The 21,554-nt window shown below is 41.7% G+C and overlaps 1 protein-coding gene across 6 annotated transcripts in view; it reads left to right on the forward strand.

The window, feature by feature from the left end:
• The first annotated feature begins 528 nt into the window (after window positions 1–528).
• Window positions 529–21,554, forward strand: part of LOC122553709 — a 117,131-nt gene continuing 96,105 nt past the window's right edge. For 2 of the 6 annotated variants that reach the window (XM_043697935.1, XM_043697958.1), the window contains exons 1-5: window positions 529–1,181; window positions 5,008–5,108; window positions 7,066–7,135; window positions 11,470–11,600; window positions 18,435–18,523. In XM_043697935.1, coding sequence (XP_043553870.1) covers window positions 662–1,181; window positions 5,008–5,108; window positions 7,066–7,135; window positions 11,470–11,600; window positions 18,435–18,523 — 911 coding nt within the window. In that variant the 5' untranslated portion in view covers window positions 529–661. Of the gene's footprint in view, window positions 1,182–2,091; window positions 2,287–4,514; window positions 5,109–7,065; window positions 7,136–11,469; window positions 11,601–18,434; window positions 18,524–21,554 lie in introns of those variants that run through there. The other 4 variants (XR_006312799.1, XM_043697974.1, XM_043697947.1 and 1 more) reach the window with 3 other exon arrangements.

Raw genomic sequence — 21,554 nt, forward strand, 5'->3', positions numbered from 1 at the left:
CTCCCCCCAACTTATCTCAGTCTCAACCCCCGGATTCAGCACCGCCCACTTGACCTGCAATCTTCTTCCCGACCTCTCCGCTCCGCCCCCTCTCCAATCTATCACCCTCACCCTCACCTCCTTCCACCTATCGTATTCCCAGCGCCCCTCCCCAAAATTCCTTCCCCCCACCTTTTATCTCAGCCCACTTGGCACACCAGCCTCATTCCTGAAGAAGGGCTTATGCCCGAAACATCGATTCTCCTGCTCCTCGGATGCTGTCTGGCCTGCTGTGTTTTTCCAGCACCACATTTTTCAACAATAATCAAATCAAATCAAATAAAACCAACACACTCTCTCTGAATCACAGTCTCTTCAGCAACTGATATATCCAGATCTTGGTAACTTTTAAATATCAGATTGTGAGTGGAGGCAATAATTACAGGGACTCAGAACACTGTTAGCTCCAAGAGACTGGGAGTGGGATGGTGTTTGTGTGCCACCTACTGCTGGTACAGTCACATTGCGGCGGAACCAAGGAGACGGAATGTTATTGCCGGGGGTGGGTCTGCGCTGCTGCACTGCTACAGCCCAGCTCCGGCTCGGGACCAGTTCAGCGAACAGAAAAGTTGGCGGAAGTTGATCGATTTTCCGCTTTAGTCATTTTACCGAGGGCCCGGGGATGTTGAGACATTGGGTAACATGTCACCGACTGAAGTCCTACTTGTGGTTGCCCCGGGCCATGGGAAGCCTGAGCCTGGTCAGTGTCTCAGCGCCGGGGGAGCCGGGCCCTTCCCGCTGTAACTCCCATCCCCATTCTTATTCCCAATCCCAACCCAATTCCCAATCCCAACCCCATTCCCATTTCTATTCCCAATACCATTCCCATTGTCATTCCCAATCCCAATCCCAACCCGATTACTATTACCAATCTCAATCCCATTGTCATTCCCGATCCAAAACCAGACCCCATTCCCAATCCCATTCCCATTGTTATTCCCAATCCCATTTTTATTCCCAACCCCATTCCCATTCCAGTCCACTGGGTTCTTACTGTTATCAGAATCCAATTTCTCAATCCCATTCCCATTGGAATCCAGATCGCCGATTCCATATTGTGAATACTCGGTCTCTGACAACAGGGCAGAAAACTGTGAGGATTGGCTGTGCATCTGGCTTTTGGGGGGACACTGCGACTTCTGGTGAGGAGACTACACTGAATCTGTTATCACTGTTTGCATTGTGAATCTTACTGACCTTTTCAATTCATTTTACTGAACACCACACTCTCGAAAACCAAATCAAATGATCAGTTTGTAATGTACCACATCGCAGGCACAAGGCTGGGATGATTCTGGTAATATACTGATTTGACTGTCCTAAAAACATAGCAAAAATGAGCAGAAAATAGGACCATATGGTAATCTAGAACCTGCTGTACCACTCTTGGCAGACCTTCTGCCACAGCTCCATTTTCCAGCCTCAGATATAAACCAGTGCAGCTGCATAACAATCTGAGGTGGACAATTCTAGTTGTCAGATTGCATAATTCTACAGTGTGTTCAAGGACAATTACACCATTTGATTGTAGGTTATGTTGCAATGTCAGATGGGGACAAATTCTGTAGCTTCCTATAACTTGCTAGGATCTCCATGGTGGAGAAAGTGAGGGCTGCAGATGCTGGAGATCCTAGCTGAAAATGTGTTGCTGGAAAAGCGCAGCAGGTAAGGGCTTATGCCCGAAACGTCGATTCTCCTGTTCCTTGGATGCTGCCTGACCTGCTGCGCTTTTCCAGCAACACATTTTCAGCTAGGATCTCCATGGTAACTGGAAACAAACTGAAGTCCATTGTCCATAGCAATATTCTGTAGCAAACACCATTTTGTAAATAAATTATCTAAAATGTCAATGTCCAATGTAATGGTTATGGAATTTGTTGTAGCGATTTTTGATCATTTGCTGTGGAGTTTATGAGCAACAAACAAAAGTTGTTAGTTATGGATTGCGTTTACTTCTCTAAAAATATCAATTTGACACTGTTGGCCTAGGTGGTGGATGCTGTTAACCTATTTTACAGAATGTACAATTTACACAGTTTCTTTTCTACACAGTGACATAATCGTAATCACCAGTCTGCTTGATGGGGTCTTTGTTTCACCTTTACATCTGGATGTTCTTCGTGGATAAGATACATTACACATTGCTGTAATGCTTTTGGAATAGCCACTAAAGTTTTGCACGTGATACAGTTGTCATCAAACAAGTTCATTGCATACTCACAAGCTCAGGACCATCAAAACAAACTGGTTATCATTTTTTACGTGGTTACTTGCGGTGTAACACTCAGCCTTGAATTCTTCTCGCGTAACAATGTTTGTGGCTGTGTGAAATTGCAATACCCACATCGTTTTCAATATTACAATTTGTTCCATAAAGCTGTCTGCAAAAGGAGTCTGACTGAGCATGTCAGCAACCCAGTTAAAAATTACTCAGCCTCAAAATTGTACCAATGAAGACAGTTTGACCATTTTGAACACCATCTGTAGATGTATAGAGGTTAGAGGCCACACTGGAATGTGGCTAGTGTATAGGTACTTAGTGATTGTTATTGAAAGTGAATTTTCTGCCATTGAGATATATGAGCCACTGGTAACAGGCATTAATGCAAACTAATTTCACTATCCAGTTGATTGTTATGTTCAGTGTTTCACAACAGGTCATCCACTTCCTTCAATGTGTTACGAGATTGCGGTTCCACTCACATTTCATTGTGCATCTTTGTGAATGTGTGTTGAAATGCCTGAGGACCAGCAGAAATCCTGTCCTTGTCTTTATTGTCTTAAATTCTTCTGATGTGTGATGTTTCAACCAAGAGGCATTTTTAAAATGTGTTACATCAATTATACATTGAAATGACAATTTGCGATGTTTTAAAATGATGAAAACCATGATTATTTCAATATATCTATAAACTTTTATTGTAAGTTCCTTAAGACAGCTTTTAAAAAAAAGCAAAACTTAAAGCATTGGCTGAAAATGAAGAAAACAACATCGCTTGAAGGAAGTACAGGCCTAGAATTTGCTGAAGAGGGACATCTCATGGCTGTGCAATTTTACTTGTGTTCATCAGGTCAAATATTTTGGTGTATGGATTACTGGCAGTGTGGGCTAATACCAGTGTAGGAAGGGTGACTGGCCTTGGAGAGCACTAGTGAATGACTGACCAATACACTGTTTGAGTATTTGAAACAGAAATGAAGGAATGTCAGAGAATGATGCTCAATTAGAATCAAATCAGGAATATAAGAAGAACGAAGGTGAGGAAGAGAAAGCTCAGGTTATGCCAAAGAAAAAAGAAGCTGAAAGGAAATATAAATAAGTCATTTACACCTTTAAAATCCCTAGCAACAACTTACTATTTCTAGGAATGAGTCTTCATGATTTAAATTTATTCCCTTTCACTCCTGGAGAGGTTGGTAAGTATTGTTAAAAAGGTAGTGACACTCAATGTTAAGTTGGCAATCCTAACTTTTCTGGGTTTCATGGCTAATTAATATGAAAACAGAGCAACTCATATGGAGGTTCAGGGTAAATTGCTGTCTCGAGTAGCTAATGGTAGAGTGATGTAAACCATCAAGTAACCATTAGGCATATGCAATTCAAGGGGTATCTCTTCCTCCGTACATCATGTGCTCATTAATAATAGTACGAATAAACTGATTATTATGCTTCTGTTGAGACGAAGCAAAGAGTTTTTCTGGTAGTTGTAAGACTTCAGAATGAGGTTCAGCCACTTTCTGTCTCCATTAAAATTACAACTTTTTGTAAATAGTCCAGCCAAAGCTACATTTGATGTTATAGTTCCTATGACCCTGGCCTGAAATGTTATTTCATGTGAAACTGTTGGAGTTGGGACAAACTTTCCTCATTCCTGAAGAAGGGCTTATGCCCGAAACGTCGATTCTCCTGTTCCCTGGATGCTGCCTGACCTGCTGCGCTTTTCCAGCAACACATTTTCAGCTCCGCTTTTATGTTTTTGTTCACTTTGAGAAAATATGACCATTCAGCAACTTTTGGAATATTGCGTGCAATTCTGGTCTCCTTCCTATTGGAAGTTTGTTGTGAAACTTGAAAGGGTTCAGAAAAGATTCACAAGGATGTTGCCAGGGTTGGAGGATTTGAGCTACAGAAAGAGGCTGAATAGGCTGTGGCTGTTTTCCCTGGAACATCGAAGGCTGAGGGGTGATCTTATAGAGGTTTATAAAATCATAAGGGGTATGGATCGGATAAATAGACAACGTCTTTTCCCTGGGATGGGGGAGACCAGAACTGGATGTCATAAGTATAGGGTGAGAGGGGAAGGATATAAAATGGAGTTTTTCACACAGAAGGTTGTGCATGTATGGAATGAGCTGCCAGAGGAAGTAGTGGAGGATGGTACAATTGCAGCATTTAAAGGGCATTTGGATGGGTATATGATTGGGAAGAGTTTAGAGGGATATGGGCCAAGTACTGGCAAATGGGGACCACATGAGGTGAGGATATCTGGTCAGTGTGGACGTGTTGGACCGAAGGGTCTGTTTCTGTGCTGCAAATCTCTACGACTCTAAATCACGTTTAAGCATAACCATTACATTACATAGTTCATTTAACTTGTCATCCAAGAATATTTACTTGAATGTTCATGAAAAATAAGTCCAAAATCCGCATTGATGGAAATGAGGGCTGACATCACTGGGAGAGAGGTGAGTGGGAGTACAACTGATGAGATCAGATAAATAGAGACCAGAGAAATTAAGGATCACAAATATCTTAGACTCTCTTTATAATATCTTTTTTCGACAAGGAGTATTTTCACTTGTAGTCTAATTTGAAATATCTCGTAATCTTTTTATAGCCTTCCAGTATCCATTGAGCACAAGAATATACTGTATGGTGAGGGGAGGCACTGAATGAGGGTTTCACATGAAATATGTCTGTGTAATTTAAGTCCATATTCAAAGAGAATTTTTATCTCTTTTTTTTAGTTCCGCAGCTGGTGTTTGGTGGAAACCTGGATTTTCTGGTGTTTGATTACCTCTCTGAGATCACCATGTCGCTGCTCGCTGCTGCTAAAGCAAAATCTTCTGTGAGAATGTGTTTCTATTATTAAATAATTGGAGTGTAGTACATTGTGTATCCAAATACTATTTGGGGGTGTTTGAGGAGACATCAGTGTACAGCCTGTACCTGAGCTCCATTAGGGAAGCAGGTGAATTAATTCTAGGGCATGCATCACAGCTGGTGTCAAAGAAGTTTATTTTTCGCTCAGTGTTTCATGACAGGTGTCGGTTCACTTGCGGTAACATGAGTTTTATGTTTTCTTCACCTTGCACAGATATTCTCAACTTGGAGTGGTGATAAATCCCATCTAGTTTATCTTTGCAAGGCACATGCTCAGCATTGTTACTGCCAGTATAATTACAGACTAGATATTTCCACTCAAGCCCTGTACGCCCTGTGAAAGTATCCAACACAAAGAATCTAGCCAAGTAACAAGAGCAAAGCCAATTTAGAGGCCATCCCTACCCTAGCTGCTGAATGAATGTCCTGAAACTGTTACTGTCTCAAGGTTGTTCTCACATAACACAAAGAGAGCTGGAGGGATGTGCAGCGATGACGAAGTGAGGAGGCTGCAGAAGTCCTTGGACAATATAGGAAAGTGGGCAAAGAAGTAGCAGATGGAGTGCAAATGTGGATAAGCATGAGGTTCTGCAGTCTGGTAGAAAAAAATAGAGGTGCAGGCTATTTCCTAAACAGGGATTGGTTTCAGAAATCTGAAGCACGAAGGGTCTTGTGAGTCCCAGTTCAGTATTCTATTAAGATTAACATACAGGTTCAACTGGTGCTTAGGAAGGCAAATACAATGTTAGCATTGATTACAAGAGGGCTGGATTACAAGCGCAAGTGCTGAAGCCGCTCTAGTCAGATCATATTTGGAATACTGTGAGCAGTTTAGTGCCCCATACCTAAAGAAGACATTGCAGGGGGTCCATATGAGGTTTCCAAGAATAATCCTGGGGATTAAGAGGTTGTCATATAAGGAGTTGTTGAGAACTCTGGGTCAATGCTCAAGAGAAGGGTAAGGAGGCATCTGATCGAAACTTGCTGAATACTGAGAGACCTGGATCGAGTGGATGTGGAGAAGTAGGAGAGACTAGGGCTCTGAGCGCATGGGTGTCCCTTTAGCACTGAGATGAGATTTATTCAGCCACAGAGTGGTTTATCTGTGGAACTCATTGCTGCAGAGGGCTGTGATGGCCAAGAAATTGAGTGGATTTAAGACAGAGGTAGATAGGTTCTTGATTGGTAAGGGGATCAAGAGCTCTGGGAGAAGGCAGGAGATTATTGAGAAACATATCATTTATGATCAAATGGTGAAGAAGATTCAATTGGCCAGATGACAAAATTCTGCTCCTGGAATTTATGGTCTTATGCAGGTTTCAGCAAGGTTTTCTGCAAAATGTTAGGCAATAGACTTGCTGACCTGTTATCTTAACAGTAAATTAATCCACATGAGATATATGCTGTCTGAAAGATTTGTCCCCTAAAATTCTGGCTCCTTAGTCAAGGGCACTTGTCTCCCCACCTTTTGAAGATCTAATATTCAGGTCCACATTATGTTCCTGATGTTGTTGATCATACATTTCCTTGGCTACTGGTAGGTGACTCATTTCCATATTTTTCCAGAAGTACTTATCTGCATCGGTTCTTCTTTCATTCTCATTCTCCCATAATGGGATTGGGGTGGGCACTTCACCTTCACTGGGCAACTGATCACAGGTGAGAAACCCCAGCTGCATTTCTCCTGTAAAAACAAAAAATACTCTTAAGTACTCAACATGTCTGGTAGCATCTTTAGAGAAAGAAACAGCATTTTAGGTTGATGATTTTTGATCAAACACTTTTTTGATCTTTTGTACATGTGTACCCCGGTGTACTGTGTCAATGTCCTGTATTTGATATAGATTTTAATGCCTCTCCATTTTGATTTATAATGTATTCCCAAGTGTACAGAAATAATATAACCTGTTTCTTTTTTCCAGAACCATGGATATGTGCCAGATTTTGTGGAGGTTGCTATGGTCCCATTTATTAAGGATATTCATAAAAGAGGTAATCTTGACAGTCATGGTTTTCTTTCTTTCTGCTTTTATCAGTTAGTTAAAAACAATTTGTTTAGTTAAACTCATTGTTGTCATTTAATAACTAAGGTGAAAAACTGCAAAATTAAGTATATCAGTGAAAAGATACAGTGAAAAATATTGTTTTGTGTGCTATCCAGAAAAATCATTCCTTACATAAGTGCTTCAGGGAAAGAGAACAGAATGTAAAATATAGTGTTACAGCTACAGAGAAGGTGCACAGAAAGATAAACTCTAATATATGAGAGGTCTGTTCATAAGTCTGATAACAGCGGGGAAGAAACTGTTCTTGAATCTGTTGGTACGTGTTTTCAAACATTTGTACCTTCGGCCCGATGGAAGAGGGTGGAAGAGAATATAACTGGGATGGGAAATGCCTTTGATTATGTTGGCTGCTTTCTGGAAGCAGTGTAAAGTACAGACAGAGTCAATTGATGGAAGGCTGATTTTCGTGATGGACTGGGCTGTGTTCATAAGTCTTTGTAATTTCTTACAGTCGTGGGTAGAGCAGTTGCCATTCCAAGCTGTGATGCATCCAGATAAGATGCTTTTTATGGGGCATCTATAAAAATTGCTAAGAGTCATTGTGGACATGCCAAATTTCTTAGACTTCTGAGGAAGTAGAAGTATTGGTGTGCTTTCTTGACTATAGCATGAATGTGGAATGGACCAGGGTAGACCATTGGTGATATTTACTCCTAGGAACTTGAAGCTCTTGACCATCTCCACCACAGCACCATTGATTCTGCTTCCTGAAGTCGATGACCAGCTCCTTCGTTTTGCTGACATTGAAGGAGAGATTGTTGTCTTTACATCATGCCACTAAGCTGTCTGTCTCTTTCCTGTTCTCTGTCTCATTGTTGTTTGTGATCTGACCCACTACAGTGGTGTCATCAGCAAATTTGCAAATGGAGTTAGAGCTGAATTTGGCCACGCAGTCAAGCGCACGCAGCCTTGCGGGGCCTCAGTATTGAGGATTATTGTGGAGAAAGTGTTGTCATTTATCCTTACTGATTGCAGTCTGTGGATCGGGAAGTCAAGGATCTAGTTGCAGAGGATGGAGCAGAGAGCTAGGTCTTGGAGTTTTGCTGAAATGATGCTGTTGAAGGCAGAGCCAAAGTTAGGAGTTTTAAGTAGGTGTCCTTATTATCCAGATGTTCCAGAGATGTGTGTAAGGCCACGGATATGGCATCTGCCATAGACCTATTGTGAAGCTAGGCGAATTGTAGAGGTTCAAGGCAATCTGGGAGGCTGGGATTGATGTGTGCTATTACTAACCACTCGAAGCATTTCATAAGAATGGATGTCAGAGCCACCGAGTGTTAGGCATTAAGGCACATTACCTGATTTTTCTTTGACATTGGGAGGATAGTGGTCTTTTTGAAGCAGGTGGGGACCTTGGTTAGAGTAAGGAGAGATTAAAGATGTTTGCGAATCCTCCTACCAGCTGGTCTATGCAGGAGAGTGTATGGCCGCTGTCTTTGTTTTGGCCAGTCGTTTTGCATGGGATCACTCTCAAGAAGACCAATCGGACCTCTACTGTGGTAACTGTGTGTACAGATGCACCCAAGGTGTCAAGGCAAGTGACATCATTTCACTGACCTTTTGTTCAAAACGAGCATAGAATGTATTGAGCTTAGTGGGGAGGGATGCATTGTCATCAGTGATCCTACCTGAATTCACTTTGTAGCCTGTTACATTATATAAGCCTTGCCACAGTCAACATGTGTTCATATGGTTAGTCAGGGACTCTAGTTTAGTCTGGTATTGTCTCTTAGCGTCCATGATGACTTTGGGAAGATTATACTTAGATTTCCTATATAGGTCAGGGTCACCTGACTTGAACGCCTCAGTCAAGAGTGAATCTCCTGGTTCATCCATGGTTTTCAGTTTGGGAACTTGAATTAACTTCTTCGGCACATACTTGTCTACATACTTACTGATGAATTCTGCAAAGGTAGTAGCATTTTCATTTAAGTTGCCATTAACCTGTCCACTGACTCCAAGCATCTGTTCCTTGGACCAGCATGTACCACTTTCTGTACCAGATCCTCATGCTTCAGTTTCTGCTTGTAAACTGGGTGAAAGAGCATGGCCTTCTGGTCTGATATACCAAAATAAAAGCAGGGAATGGAGTGGTAGGCAACTTTGTTTTCGACCAGTAGCCTTCTGTTTTTTTTCATAAAGTTGCAAAACCTATAAATTTGTTTCCTTTAGATCTCACTCACACCACCCAGAATTTAGCACAGATTAGCACTGAATTGGAAATAACATGTGGAAGGGTTATTACGGTAACTGGTATGAGAGAAGAGAAAGGTTTATGCTGGGACAGGATGGAGTGCTCCTCTGAAGCTGAAGCACAATTTTGAGACAGAATAGAAAGAAAGTAAAAAATATTCCAGAGTCTAAAGTCAGATTGCTCGATTGCATTTGACTTGCATTAGACTCGTTTTAAAAATCTTTGTCAATGATCAAATAAATATATTTCCTGATTGTCCTAACCTATTCACAGATAACCGGGAAACTTTGAATCAGTTTTTTATTGTGAAACATCTGAATCCATGCTTCTGGTGACAGCTTTTGTTCAGTTAACTGAACTCCATAAAATTCGCCCCCTGCTGATTACTAGCTGCCCATATTTATTAATTAAACTAATTTACACAAATTTAAACTGAATTAATAATCTATCAGCTGTTCTTCATTCTGTTAGGCATCAGGCATTCCTGCAGATCATATGAGATGATAACATAAATCATGGTCCCAGATATATACTTGAGAAATATTCATGAATGCCTCCTCCCCTGATCACTAAGGATTATTATGTGCTTCAACGCCTGACTTTTCCACTTCACATTTGCATTTTGAGTATATTCTTATACTATTATTGAACATTATTATGTTCATCTCTAAACAAAGTCAAGCAATTAACATGAAACACAGGAGAAGTTTCTTACAGTAACAAATAACATGTTTACAGTATAGGTAGTCTGTTAGCTCACGTGACGTTGACCGGATGGCTGGTTTGTAATGCAGAGTCACACCAACTGCATGTGTTCACTTTCTGTACCGGCCAAAGTAACATGAAGATCCCACCTTCTTGACATTGCTTCTTGCCTGAGGCATGGTACCCCTGAGGTTAAATCACTCTCAGTTGTGTCTCTCTATTGAGAGGGCCACCATATGGTTCCCTGAGACTATGACAACTTTGCATTGACTTTATTTTCAGTATTTTTACTTAAGTGACATTTAAGTTGGCCATTCATTATGATGTGAATTTCAATCAATTTCGACAATAATTTCAGATTTATTATCCTTCTCCAAGAAATGGAAAATTACCAGTTCCTCCACTAATGTATTTGGAAAATGTACTGCCTAATTTGAAGCTTAGCAGGAAATTGTCAGTTTGAATATGGGCTGGCACTGAGCTAGCTGTTGCCAACTGCGACAGTACAAGCAACTCAACTTGATATAATCACTCTGCGCTTTGAAAGGAAATCAACAAGAATCAACATTTCCTTCCCAGTTTGCATAAATCAGTAGCTCTGTTAGCATCAGTTCAGAAGATTTTAAGTTCAAGCCTCTTTATGGATTTGTATACTACACAATCTCAGCTGACCCTGCTATGATTGCTGGAGATGCTGCAAGCTATAATAGGTATAAAGTACCTGGTGGTATTGTTCAAAGAACGCAGGAAATTCTCCTACTGCTCTGAACAGCATTTTCTCTTCAAGTAGCACAACCAAAAGCAGATTACTTTGCTGATTGTGGAATTTTGGTGAGTACAGATTGGCACTGTATTTAAAACAATTTGCTGTATGGCACTTTGTGGTGTTCTGAGTGTATCCTGAGGAACTATAAAATTGCAAGGTTGTTTGTTCTTTCTTTGTGGATCTGTATTCTGTGACTATTGCTAGAAAGCACGTGTATATTGAACAAGAACCAAATCAGGCTCAACCATGATGACTCCACGGTAAGATACTTAGCTGACTCTTACTATCTTGATTTGGAGGTGCAGGTGTTGGACTGGGGTGTACAGAGTTAAAACCCACACAACACCAGGTTGTAGTCCAACAGGTTTAATTGGAAGCACTGGCTTTCGGACCGCTGCTCCTTCATCACAACCACCTGTTGTTTCACAACTGCAAAAGTCCCAAAAAGTCAAAGAATCAGAGGAAATTGTGAAACAAAAAAAATACACATTTTGAAAGAGGAAATAAATCAAAACGATAATCAGTAAAAACTTACATTTTAATTTCAAACATAGTGAAAAACAAATGCCCTAAAGGTATTTAGTTTTTGCTTCAGGTATTCGTGTCGTCTGCAATGCTGGAGGTGTGAATCCTCACGCTTGTGCTACTGCTCTACAGCAAGTTGTGAAGAAAGCAGATCTGGACTTGAAGATTGGAGTCGTGACAGGCGATGATTTAATGTTGATGGTATGTAGGAAATAATAGGATATAAACAAAGAAGAAAAATATCAAAATGCTTTCTCTGGGGCGGCATGGTGGCTCAGGGGTTAGCACTGCTGCCAGGGACCTGGCTTTGATTCCAGCCTCAGGCAATTAGATTAGATTAGATTACTTACTTAGATTAGATTACTTACAATGTGGAAACAGGCCCTTCGGCCCAACAAGTCCACACTGCCCCGCCGAAGCGCAACCCACCCATACCCCTACATTTACCCCTTACCTAACACTACGGGCAATTTAGAATGGCCAGTTCACCTGACCATGCACATCTTTCGACTGTGGGAGGAAACCGGAGCACCCGGAGGAAACCCACGCAGACACGGGCAGAATGTGCAAACTCCCCACAGTCAGTCGCCTGAGGCGGGAATTGAACCCGGGTCTCTGGCGCTGTGAGGCAGCAGTGCTAACCACTGTGCCACCGTGCCGCCCACTAATTGTCTGTTTGGAGTTTGCACATTCTTCCCTTGTCTGCGTGGGTTTCCTCCGGGTGCTCCGGTTTCCTCCCACAGTCGAAAGATGTGCAGGTTAAGTGAGTTAGCCATGCTAAATTGCCCACAGTGTTCAGGGATGTGTAGGCTAGGTGCATTAGTCAAGGGTAGATATAGAGTAGGGGGAATGGGTCTGGGTGGGTCGGTGTAGACTTGTTGGACCGAAGGGCCTGTTTCCGCACTGTGGAGACTCTATGATTCTATGACAATTATGAACATTTTAATGAGGAGCAAAAATAGGCCATTTGGCACCTTAGGCCTGCTCTGCCATTCAATAATAAGACCATGGATAGAGACAAAAAAAGACAGCAGATGCTGGAATCCAAAATAGACAGGCAGGAGGCTGGAAAAATACAGCAAGCCAGGCAGCATCAGGAAGTGGAGAAGTCAACATTTCAGGTGTAACCCTTCTTTAGGATTGCGGGTGGGTGTTCAGGTGAGCTGCATATAAAGGGGGAGGCGGGGGCAGGATTGTGAAGTATGAATAGGTTAACACAGGTAGAGGGTACAACCTGGTTGATCACTGGAATGGATCTGGTTGGTGGCAGGGAGCAATGGCAGTGACGGAGAGGGGCTGGGAAAGGAGTCAGGGGATGGGTAGGGAGGTTATTTGAAATTGGAGAACTCAATATCGATGATTGTATCGGCGCTACCTTGTGCTCCCACGAGGAGGTTGAACAGATCATCTACTTTACTAACATCTTCCACCCCGACCTCAAATTTACCTGGACCGTCTCAGATTCCTCCCTCCCCTTCCTAGACCTCTCCATTTCTATCTCGAACAACCGACTCAACACGGACGTTTACTATAAACCGACTGACTCCCACAGCTACCTAGATTACACCTCCTCCCACCCTATCCCCTGTAAAAATGCCATCCCATATTCCCAATTCCTTCGCCTTCGCTGCATCTGTTCCCAGGAGGACCAATTCCAATACCGAACAACCCAGATGGCCTCCTTCTTCAAAGACCCCAATTCCCCCTCCGACGTGGTTGACAATGCTCTCCACCGCATCTCCTCCACTTCCCGCTCCTCCGCCCTTGAACCTCAGCGTTCCGGAAAGACTACTCCCTCCTTGACTCCCTTGTCAGATCCACACCCCCCACCAACCCAACCTCCACTCCTGGCACCTTCCCCTGCAACAGCAAGAAATGCAAAATTTGCGCCCATACCTCCCACCTCACTTCCCTCCAAGGCCCCAAGGGATCCTTCTATATCCGTCAGAAATTTACCTGCACCTCCACAAACATCATTTACTGCATCCGCTTCACCCGATGTGGCCTCCTATACATTGGGGAGACAGACCGCCTACTTGCGGAACGTTTCAGAGAACACCTCTGGGACACCCGCGCCAACCAACCCAACCGCCCTGTGGCTGAACACTAACTCCCCCTCCCACTCCGCCAAGGACAATGCAGGTCCTTGGCCTCCTCCACCGCCAAACCATGGTAACACGACGCCTGGAGGAAGAGCGCCTCATCTTCCGCCTAGGAACCCTCCATCCACAAGGATGAATGCAGATTTCTCCAGCTTTCTCATTTCCCCTCCCCCCACCTTTTCTCAGTCACAACTCTCAGACTCAGCACCACCTTCTTGACCTGCAATCTTCTTCCCGACCTCTCCGTCCTCACCCCCTCTCCGGCCTATCACCCTCACCTTAACTTCCTTCCACCTACGTATTCCCAACCCCCCTCCCCCAAGTCCCTCCTCCCTACCTTTTATCTTAGCCTGCTTGGCACACCCTCCTCATTCCTGAAGAAGGGCTTATGCCCGAAACGTTGATTCTCCTGTTCCTTTGATGCTGCCTGACCTGTTGCGCTTTTCCAGCAACACATTTTTGAACTCAATATTGAGTCCTGTGTGCTGTAGGGTGCCCAATTGGAAGATAAGGTGTTGTTCCTCCAATAGGCACTGTGGTTTGTTTTGGCAATTGAGGAGGCCATTCAATAAGACCATGGCTGATTTGTTTTTGAAATTTCATATGGCCATTTATTCCCAGTAACTTTGATTCCCTTAGACTAACACAAATCTATTTACCTCTACCTTGAAAATATTCAATGACCAAATCTCCACAGGCCTCTGAAGCAATGAGTTCCCTCAGAGAGAAAAATAATTCTCGTCATCTCTGCCCTAAAAGGGTGACCCGTAGCTCACCGTTCTACATGCACCCCCAAGCGTAAGCATCATTTCCATGTTCACCATGCACCATATTCAGGATCTTATAAATGATTCCCCACCTCACTTTTCGGAATTCCAGTGGAACAAGTTCAGTCGGTCCAGCTTTCCTCAGAAGGGAATAGTTGTGCTTTGCAAGAGTTTTTGAGGATCGAGTTTGTTTCGATCCTCAAAACTGTGGTGCTAGTCACCTCCCTAATATAACAGTGAATGCTAAACCAAGAGATTTCGAGATGTCTGCGGCTGAAGTATTGAACGAAGAAATTCATGGCCACAGTCACCTTTGCAACAGGTATCAGTACTACCTCTGGCTTCTCTGAAGGTGAAGATCTGTCTGTAAGCAGTGACAGGTATCAGAGGACATAATTCATCAAATGAAAATGATGGACACACTGCTCTTCACTTGGACTAGGGTAAGAGAATTGCTTTCCCAAACCTTAAGTGGATAAGATCTGTTATTGAGGGCACTTCCCCAACCTCTTTCTTCTCCCTTTGCAAGTAACTTGACCTTTTCTCAATGTCTGCATTGTGCTTTAGGCCAAGGAGGATGGTAACCATGACTGGGAGCAAATGGTCTGACTGTTCTATCCTTTATTAGAGAAGGGAATCAAAAGATTTTTGGGATTAAATGAGAACATGAATTAACCATGTTCTTACTGAATGGCAGAGCAGGCTCCAGGGGCAAGTGGCTTAGCAAAACCTTTAAAATCCAAACCAAGAATTTCACCATGTGCAGTATCACTCACTCCATAGTAACAATTTAAATAGCAGTGCACAACATTTCTGCAAACTCAGGCAGAGAAAGTAGAAGTTGGACAGCAACTAATCTGAAAATGGTTGATATCCTTTTGTGCTGATCGGTGTCCTTTCTGCTGTTGAACACATGTTTCACTGTTTACGTTTAATAAAGAACCTTAATTAGATTGTAAATGTCCATATGAGTATCAAATCAGTGCTGATGAAAATCACAGCCTACATCTTTGTATGTTTGGGGTGCATGCAGCCACCACCCATGTTAACACTCACAATAACATCATTGGGACCTCTTAACATTTGTAATGTGCAACCAAAGAACCAAAACAATGTATTGAAAGAACCAAATTTTGCAACCTTACTGATCAGTGGTCATTGGTCCTACATTTTTAACAACGTTATTTAAGATTATATAAAATTAACAACGTTATTTAACAACATTATTTGAAATTATATAAGATTTCAAACTTTACATTGTCATAAATCATATTGCTTGAAAAAAATATTGAATGAGTTTACCAAGTTCATCTTGTTTGAAGGTAACATTTCTTCATATCTGGAACATTATGAACGTTCTTTGCTCATAGGATAAGTATTTCACTACCACATCTTTAATTTCTTGCTTTTAAATTTTAAAACACTGATTGATCTGTGTGTTCAGACAAACACTATTGCACTGATGCTGTGTTTCTAGCAACACAGGAAATTGGTGCACTTTTAAGACACTCGCAGAAATTGCCAAATGCAGAAAACTCAGCAGATCTGGCAGCCTCTGTGGAGAGATAAACAGAGTTAATGTTTCAAGTTCAACACAGCTCTTCTTCAGAACTGGTGTGATTTTAAGTGTCCTTACTCCTCATTTTATCCATAATTGTACACTGTGATTTTCACATTACTTTCAAGAGTTTAAAGCAAAAGAAGGTGGCCTTCTTCTCATATCATTAAACTGAAGAAAATCACTCTTAAAGAAGAGCATGTGAAAGTATTCACTAATTCAGCACCCAGTGCTACTCTACTCGGAGCAATGTCTTTCAGTTTTGCTTTCTGGCTGTGTTATTTATTGTATCATAAATGAGGCATGTGCTTATTGCTAAGAAAATAAACCACATAACAGCACACCTTCACAGGCTTATTTCTAGTTTGTGTCTCATTTTATCAGTCTATCACTGTAAATGTAACATATCCACCTGTCAATTCCTTTGACGTTTTTTAAGGACTACTTGACACCTTTGTTCCTATGAAATCATTTGGGACCAGAGATGATAATTGATTAGTAACCAGTGACAGTAAGGACGTGGGTAATGTAGATGCACAAACTGATCCAGTATCTGGGGATGATTAACGGATTAATGACCAGTGTCTTCATAGCTTCCAACTTTAAATCTCTCGGCATTCTCACAAATGTCCATCTGGTCCTGCTAACTGAGCAAGTTTAAGTGTATTCAATCTTTCTAAGATTGAGGTTTGTTAAGTTTTTTTTAGCCCATACAAGAAGCACCTTCTCCACTATAACTTTGATGAACGACACGCTAACTAATTTATTAATCATGGCGTTGACTTCCAAGTATAAAACTGTTGGCCTCATTCATCTATTTACCAACTTCTTATTTTTTATATTATTCTGGAAAGCTTTCAGATTCTCTTTTTCATTTGCTGACACTCTCATATTCTCTTTTTGCTTCTCTCATTTTATTTTCTCCTCTCAACTTTCTGTAATCAGGCTGGTTCTCCATTATTTTATCAACTTTACATCTGTCATATGCATGATTTTTCTGCTTCGGCTTTTTTCCAAGTCTTTTATCATTCATAAATGTGTTGGTCCTACCTTTCCCCCTTGTCGGAATGTATCTCAACTACACCCAATAAACTTCTTCAAATACAAGCTATTCTCCCTTTGTAGTTCTGCCTGCCAATCTTTGATTCCATCTTACTTTGGCTAGAAGCATTATCTGCTCACTGAAGTTAGTCTCTGTAATTAATTTTTACTTTTTAAATTTGGATTGTTTCTGTCCTTTTCCAGAGGTAATCTAAACCTTACTACCGTATGATCACTATCTCCTAATGTTACCTCATTGGCACTGGATCCACTTGACTTCATTTCCAGAGCCAGAGAATTTAAGGATGGACAATAAATGCTGACCGAGCCAGTAACATCCACATCCATTAATGACTGTTTAAAAAAAGCAATGCCTCCTCAGCACTTTAACTGGAATCAGAACTGATGTAAAAAAAACACATGGTTTGCCTGTTCTGTCTTTTACACAGTTACTACAGGCCCTTCAGCCCAACAAGTCCCCACTGACCCTCCGAAGAATAACCCACCCAGACCCATTTCCCTCCAACTAATGCACCTAACACAATGGGCAATTTAGAATGGCCAGTTCACCTGGCCTGCGCGTCTTTGGACTTTGGGAGGAAACCGGAGCACCTGGAGGAAACCCACGCAGACACAAGGAGAATGTGCAAACTCCACACAGACAGTCGCCCGAGGCTGGAATCGAACCTGGGTCCCTGGCAATGTGAGGCAGCAGTGCTAACCACTGAGCCACCGTGCTGCCCAGTCTATATCAGAACAAAAGACTTCCATCATAACTACTCTATAGTTTTTCCACCTCTTGACATTTCCCAGAAGATTTGTTTCTCCATGTCTTTGCGACTTATCAGTGACTTCTAAAATACACCGAGGAATGCAAAGATACCTGTCAATTCTTAATTCATATCATAACTTCAAAATAACAGGAGTAATTTATACAGATTACAGTGACCTGGGCAAAGCGGTCCAGAATTCCGTCAATTGAATCATCAGTTGAAAAATGGACTTTCTTGGGAATTACAAATTACACAAGATTTTATATAGCTACTACAAAACCTTTTTATTGCATATTTTAATATAATTTTGATTTGAAATTGTTTTCAATACAATTAAAGAAGCATGTTTCACAACTGTGGAGTGTCCCAAAGTACTTTGCAGTCAGTCAATTATTTTTAACATATAATCCTGTAGTCATGTAGAATTAACCTCTCTTCTAAAGACAGAGAACTAGTTTAAATTGACTAGGGTGAATTTAAAATTGCAGAATTAGCTGTCACATTTTGCTGTAGCGTGCATTAATGTCAAGAGATCTGTTGCCTCCTATGACCACAGATGGAAAATCATGGCACTTTTTTGTACCACTTGCAACTATTAGGATCAATCTCGGGGTTAAAACTTGAGACCAAACTCAATCTTTAAGTGATCGGGATAGTGGGTCAGGGATAATTGAATCCAGGTACACAGGTGTAATTCAGTCTCTAACTGAACTAAAGAAAGGTTTTAATAATAAAAAGAAAAGGTTTTCTTAGAGCTAACAGTTATGGATTGCACACACCTTTTTTTTTGCCAGAAAGATTTGCTGAAAGAAGCAGGCATTACTGACGTGGATAATGGAAGTCCTTTCCCTGCAAATGTTCAAAGCATGAATGCATATTTAGGGTGAGTACTTACTTTTGCTATGATGCCCAGGATTAAATATGTATTTTATTGAGTATTGCTTTTTTTAACAAGTTCAGTTTTAAATTTGCTGTTTGGCAAGAGCTAACACATTATCAACACAAGGTGAATCTCTGCCTGAGTTCTGAGAAGTCTGTGCAATATCATTTTAGAAATATATCTCATTGATGGACAGTATACTGACTGAAGTGAATTTGGATCTTGAGAGCGATATTTGTGGCAGATGTTTTTTAAAGTACAAAAGGCGTCAGTATTTATACTGTATGGATTGATGGCATGTGAGTAGCCCTGAGCTCTGGCAACTGTGCAGGAACTTGTGTAGTAGTAGACACTGGTCCAAGTGGATTGGTATTGATGTTTGCAATTATACCAGTTTTCAGTACATGCTAAGCAGAGCATGAGTCCATGATATTGAAGTAGGCCAGTGATTCTTGGAATGGACAGATATATGATGAATGTGGTTTAATTCAAAGAAATGAACTTCCAGAATTAGTGAATCAATATCTATTAATTATGCTAAGACTAGGTAAATGTGATTTTTAGTTGTGTATATGTTAAGTAGTGGGAATGATATTGAATTTGAAAACAAAAGAGAGCTGTGGCATTTATACAGTGGCTACATGTATACAGAACAACCCCAAGTCTTTCACTGCTGATTATTTATATTTGAAGTGTATTTGTTGTGGTTATATGGGCAGGCAGAGCATTCTGTTAAGTGAACTCCAGAAACAGAAAATAAGATCATTAATCTATTAATGCATTTATTGTCATATTGTTTAAAGAACATATATTACAGGACACTGAGAGTATTTCCAACTCTTTCTTTGAATTGTTCTTGGAGTTTTTCACATGTGAAGCCCTGGGTTAACATTTCAAATGAACATTGGTTATGTTTTAGTTTTAAGTTCCACGTAAGATGGAAAGCCTCAACTTAGTGTCTGTTTACGTTCCGTACCAGCAAGCAGTTATCTCGTATGAAGGATAGCATCGCTGACAGTAATGTATTCCCTAAAGTGCTATTCTGAAGAATTAACACAGATCATATATTCAGGTCCTGGAGTGGAATATGAACCCCTAACTTTCTTACTGAAGTCAAAAATGCTGCTGCTGACATTGTTTGGGACATAATATTATCGCTAGATCTGGACGAAGGAACTGAGGGTACTGTTGCTACGTTTGCACATCACACAAAATGGGTGGAGGAATAGGTAGTATTGGGGAGGCAAGGAGGTTGCAAATGGACTTTGATTGGTTTAGGAGAGTAAGAAAAGGAGTGGCAGATGGAATACAATGTGGGAAAATGTGAGGTTATGCCCTTTGATAGAGGTGAAGACTTTTTTTTTAAATGAGGAAGGCATCAGAAATCTGAAGCACAAACGAACATGGGAGTCCTAGTTTAGGATTCTTTTAAAGTTAACATGCAGATTCAGTCAACACTTAGGAAGGCAAATGTAATGTTAACATTCATTTCAAGAGTGCTTGAATACAAGAACAGATGTACTGCTCAGGCTGTATAAGGCTCTGGTCAGACTGCATTTGGAATATTGTATGCAGTTTTAAGTCCTATATCTAAGGAAGGATGTGCTAGTGTTGAAGGGGGTCCAGAGGAGGTTTACAAGAATGAGCCCACGAATGAAGAGCTTGTTCAACGAGGAGCAGTTGAGGACTCTGGGTCTGAACTTGATGGATCTTAGAAGGATGGGGGTGGGGGGGGAATATCATTGAAACTTGCAAAATACTGAAAGGCCTGGATAGAGTGAATGCAGAGAAGATGTTTCCAGTAGCAGGAGAGACTAGGACTCAGAGTGAAGGGGGACCCTTTAGAACTGAGACAAAGAAGAATTTCTTCAGCCAGAGGGTGGTAAATCTGTCGAACTCATTGCTGCAGATGACTTTGGAGGCCAAGGCATTTGAGTATACTTATCACAGAAATGGATTATTGACTAGTAATAGGTTGGGGGAGAAGGCAGGAGAATGGGATTGAGAAACATATCAGCCATGATTGAATGGTGGAGCAGACCTGATGGGCTGAATGGTCTTTTTCTGCTCCTGCAACTTATTATGATCTTATAATAAAGTGAATAGAAACGCAGAAATGCTACGGCAAAGTTCCTGGGAATTATGTCAGGAATTGGACATTATACTTACCAGGTAAAGCTTGAACAGTATAGAGCTTGTTTCACTGAATCTTGGGAAGAATAAGGAGGATCCTGTGGAGAATCTTCAAAGTTTTCAGGTTTTTGGCAGATTAAATTCTCATAGCTTGCCACAGAATGACAAATCAGAAAAATACAAACAATGAGGAGCACTTGAAAATAATTTGCTTCCTACAACTGGCTGTTGACATGTAGGAAAGAATTTTCAAATTATAGCTCTTGAACAAGTGAGGGACAAGTGTAGTAGATTGCAAACGCAATTGTTCAAGGAGTGGGCTTTGCTGTTAACCATTGAGGAGAAAGTGAGGACTGCACCTCCTGCGGTTGCAGGGGAAGGTGCCGGGAGTGGAGGTTGGGTTGTTGGGGGTGTGGATCCACACCAACCTCCACTCCCGGCACCTTCCCTTGCAACCGCAGGAGGTGCAAGACTTGCGCCCACACCTCCCCCCTCACCTCCCTCCAAGGCCCCAAAGGAAACTTCCATATCCGCCACAGATTCACCTGCACCTCCACACACATCATCTATTGCATACTCTGCACCCGATGTGGCCTCCTCTATATTGCGGAGACAGGCTGGCTACTTGCGGAGCGTTTCAGAGAACACCTCTGGGACACCCGGACCAACCAACCCAACCACCCTGTGGCTCAACATTTCAATTCCCCCTCCCACTCCACCAAGGATATGCAGGTCTTTGGACTCCTCCATCGCCAGACCACAACAAAACGACGATTGGAGGAAGAACACCTCATCTTCCGCCTAGGAACCCTCCAACCACAAGGGATGAACTCAGATTCCATCAGTCCCCTCATTTCCCCTCCCCCCACCTTGTCTCAGTCAAATCCATCGAACTCAGCAC

This window comes from Chiloscyllium plagiosum, chromosome 1 (genome assembly GCF_004010195.1).
Source record: "Chiloscyllium plagiosum isolate BGI_BamShark_2017 chromosome 1, ASM401019v2, whole genome shotgun sequence".
NCBI lineage: Eukaryota > Metazoa > Chordata > Chondrichthyes > Orectolobiformes > Hemiscylliidae > Chiloscyllium > Chiloscyllium plagiosum.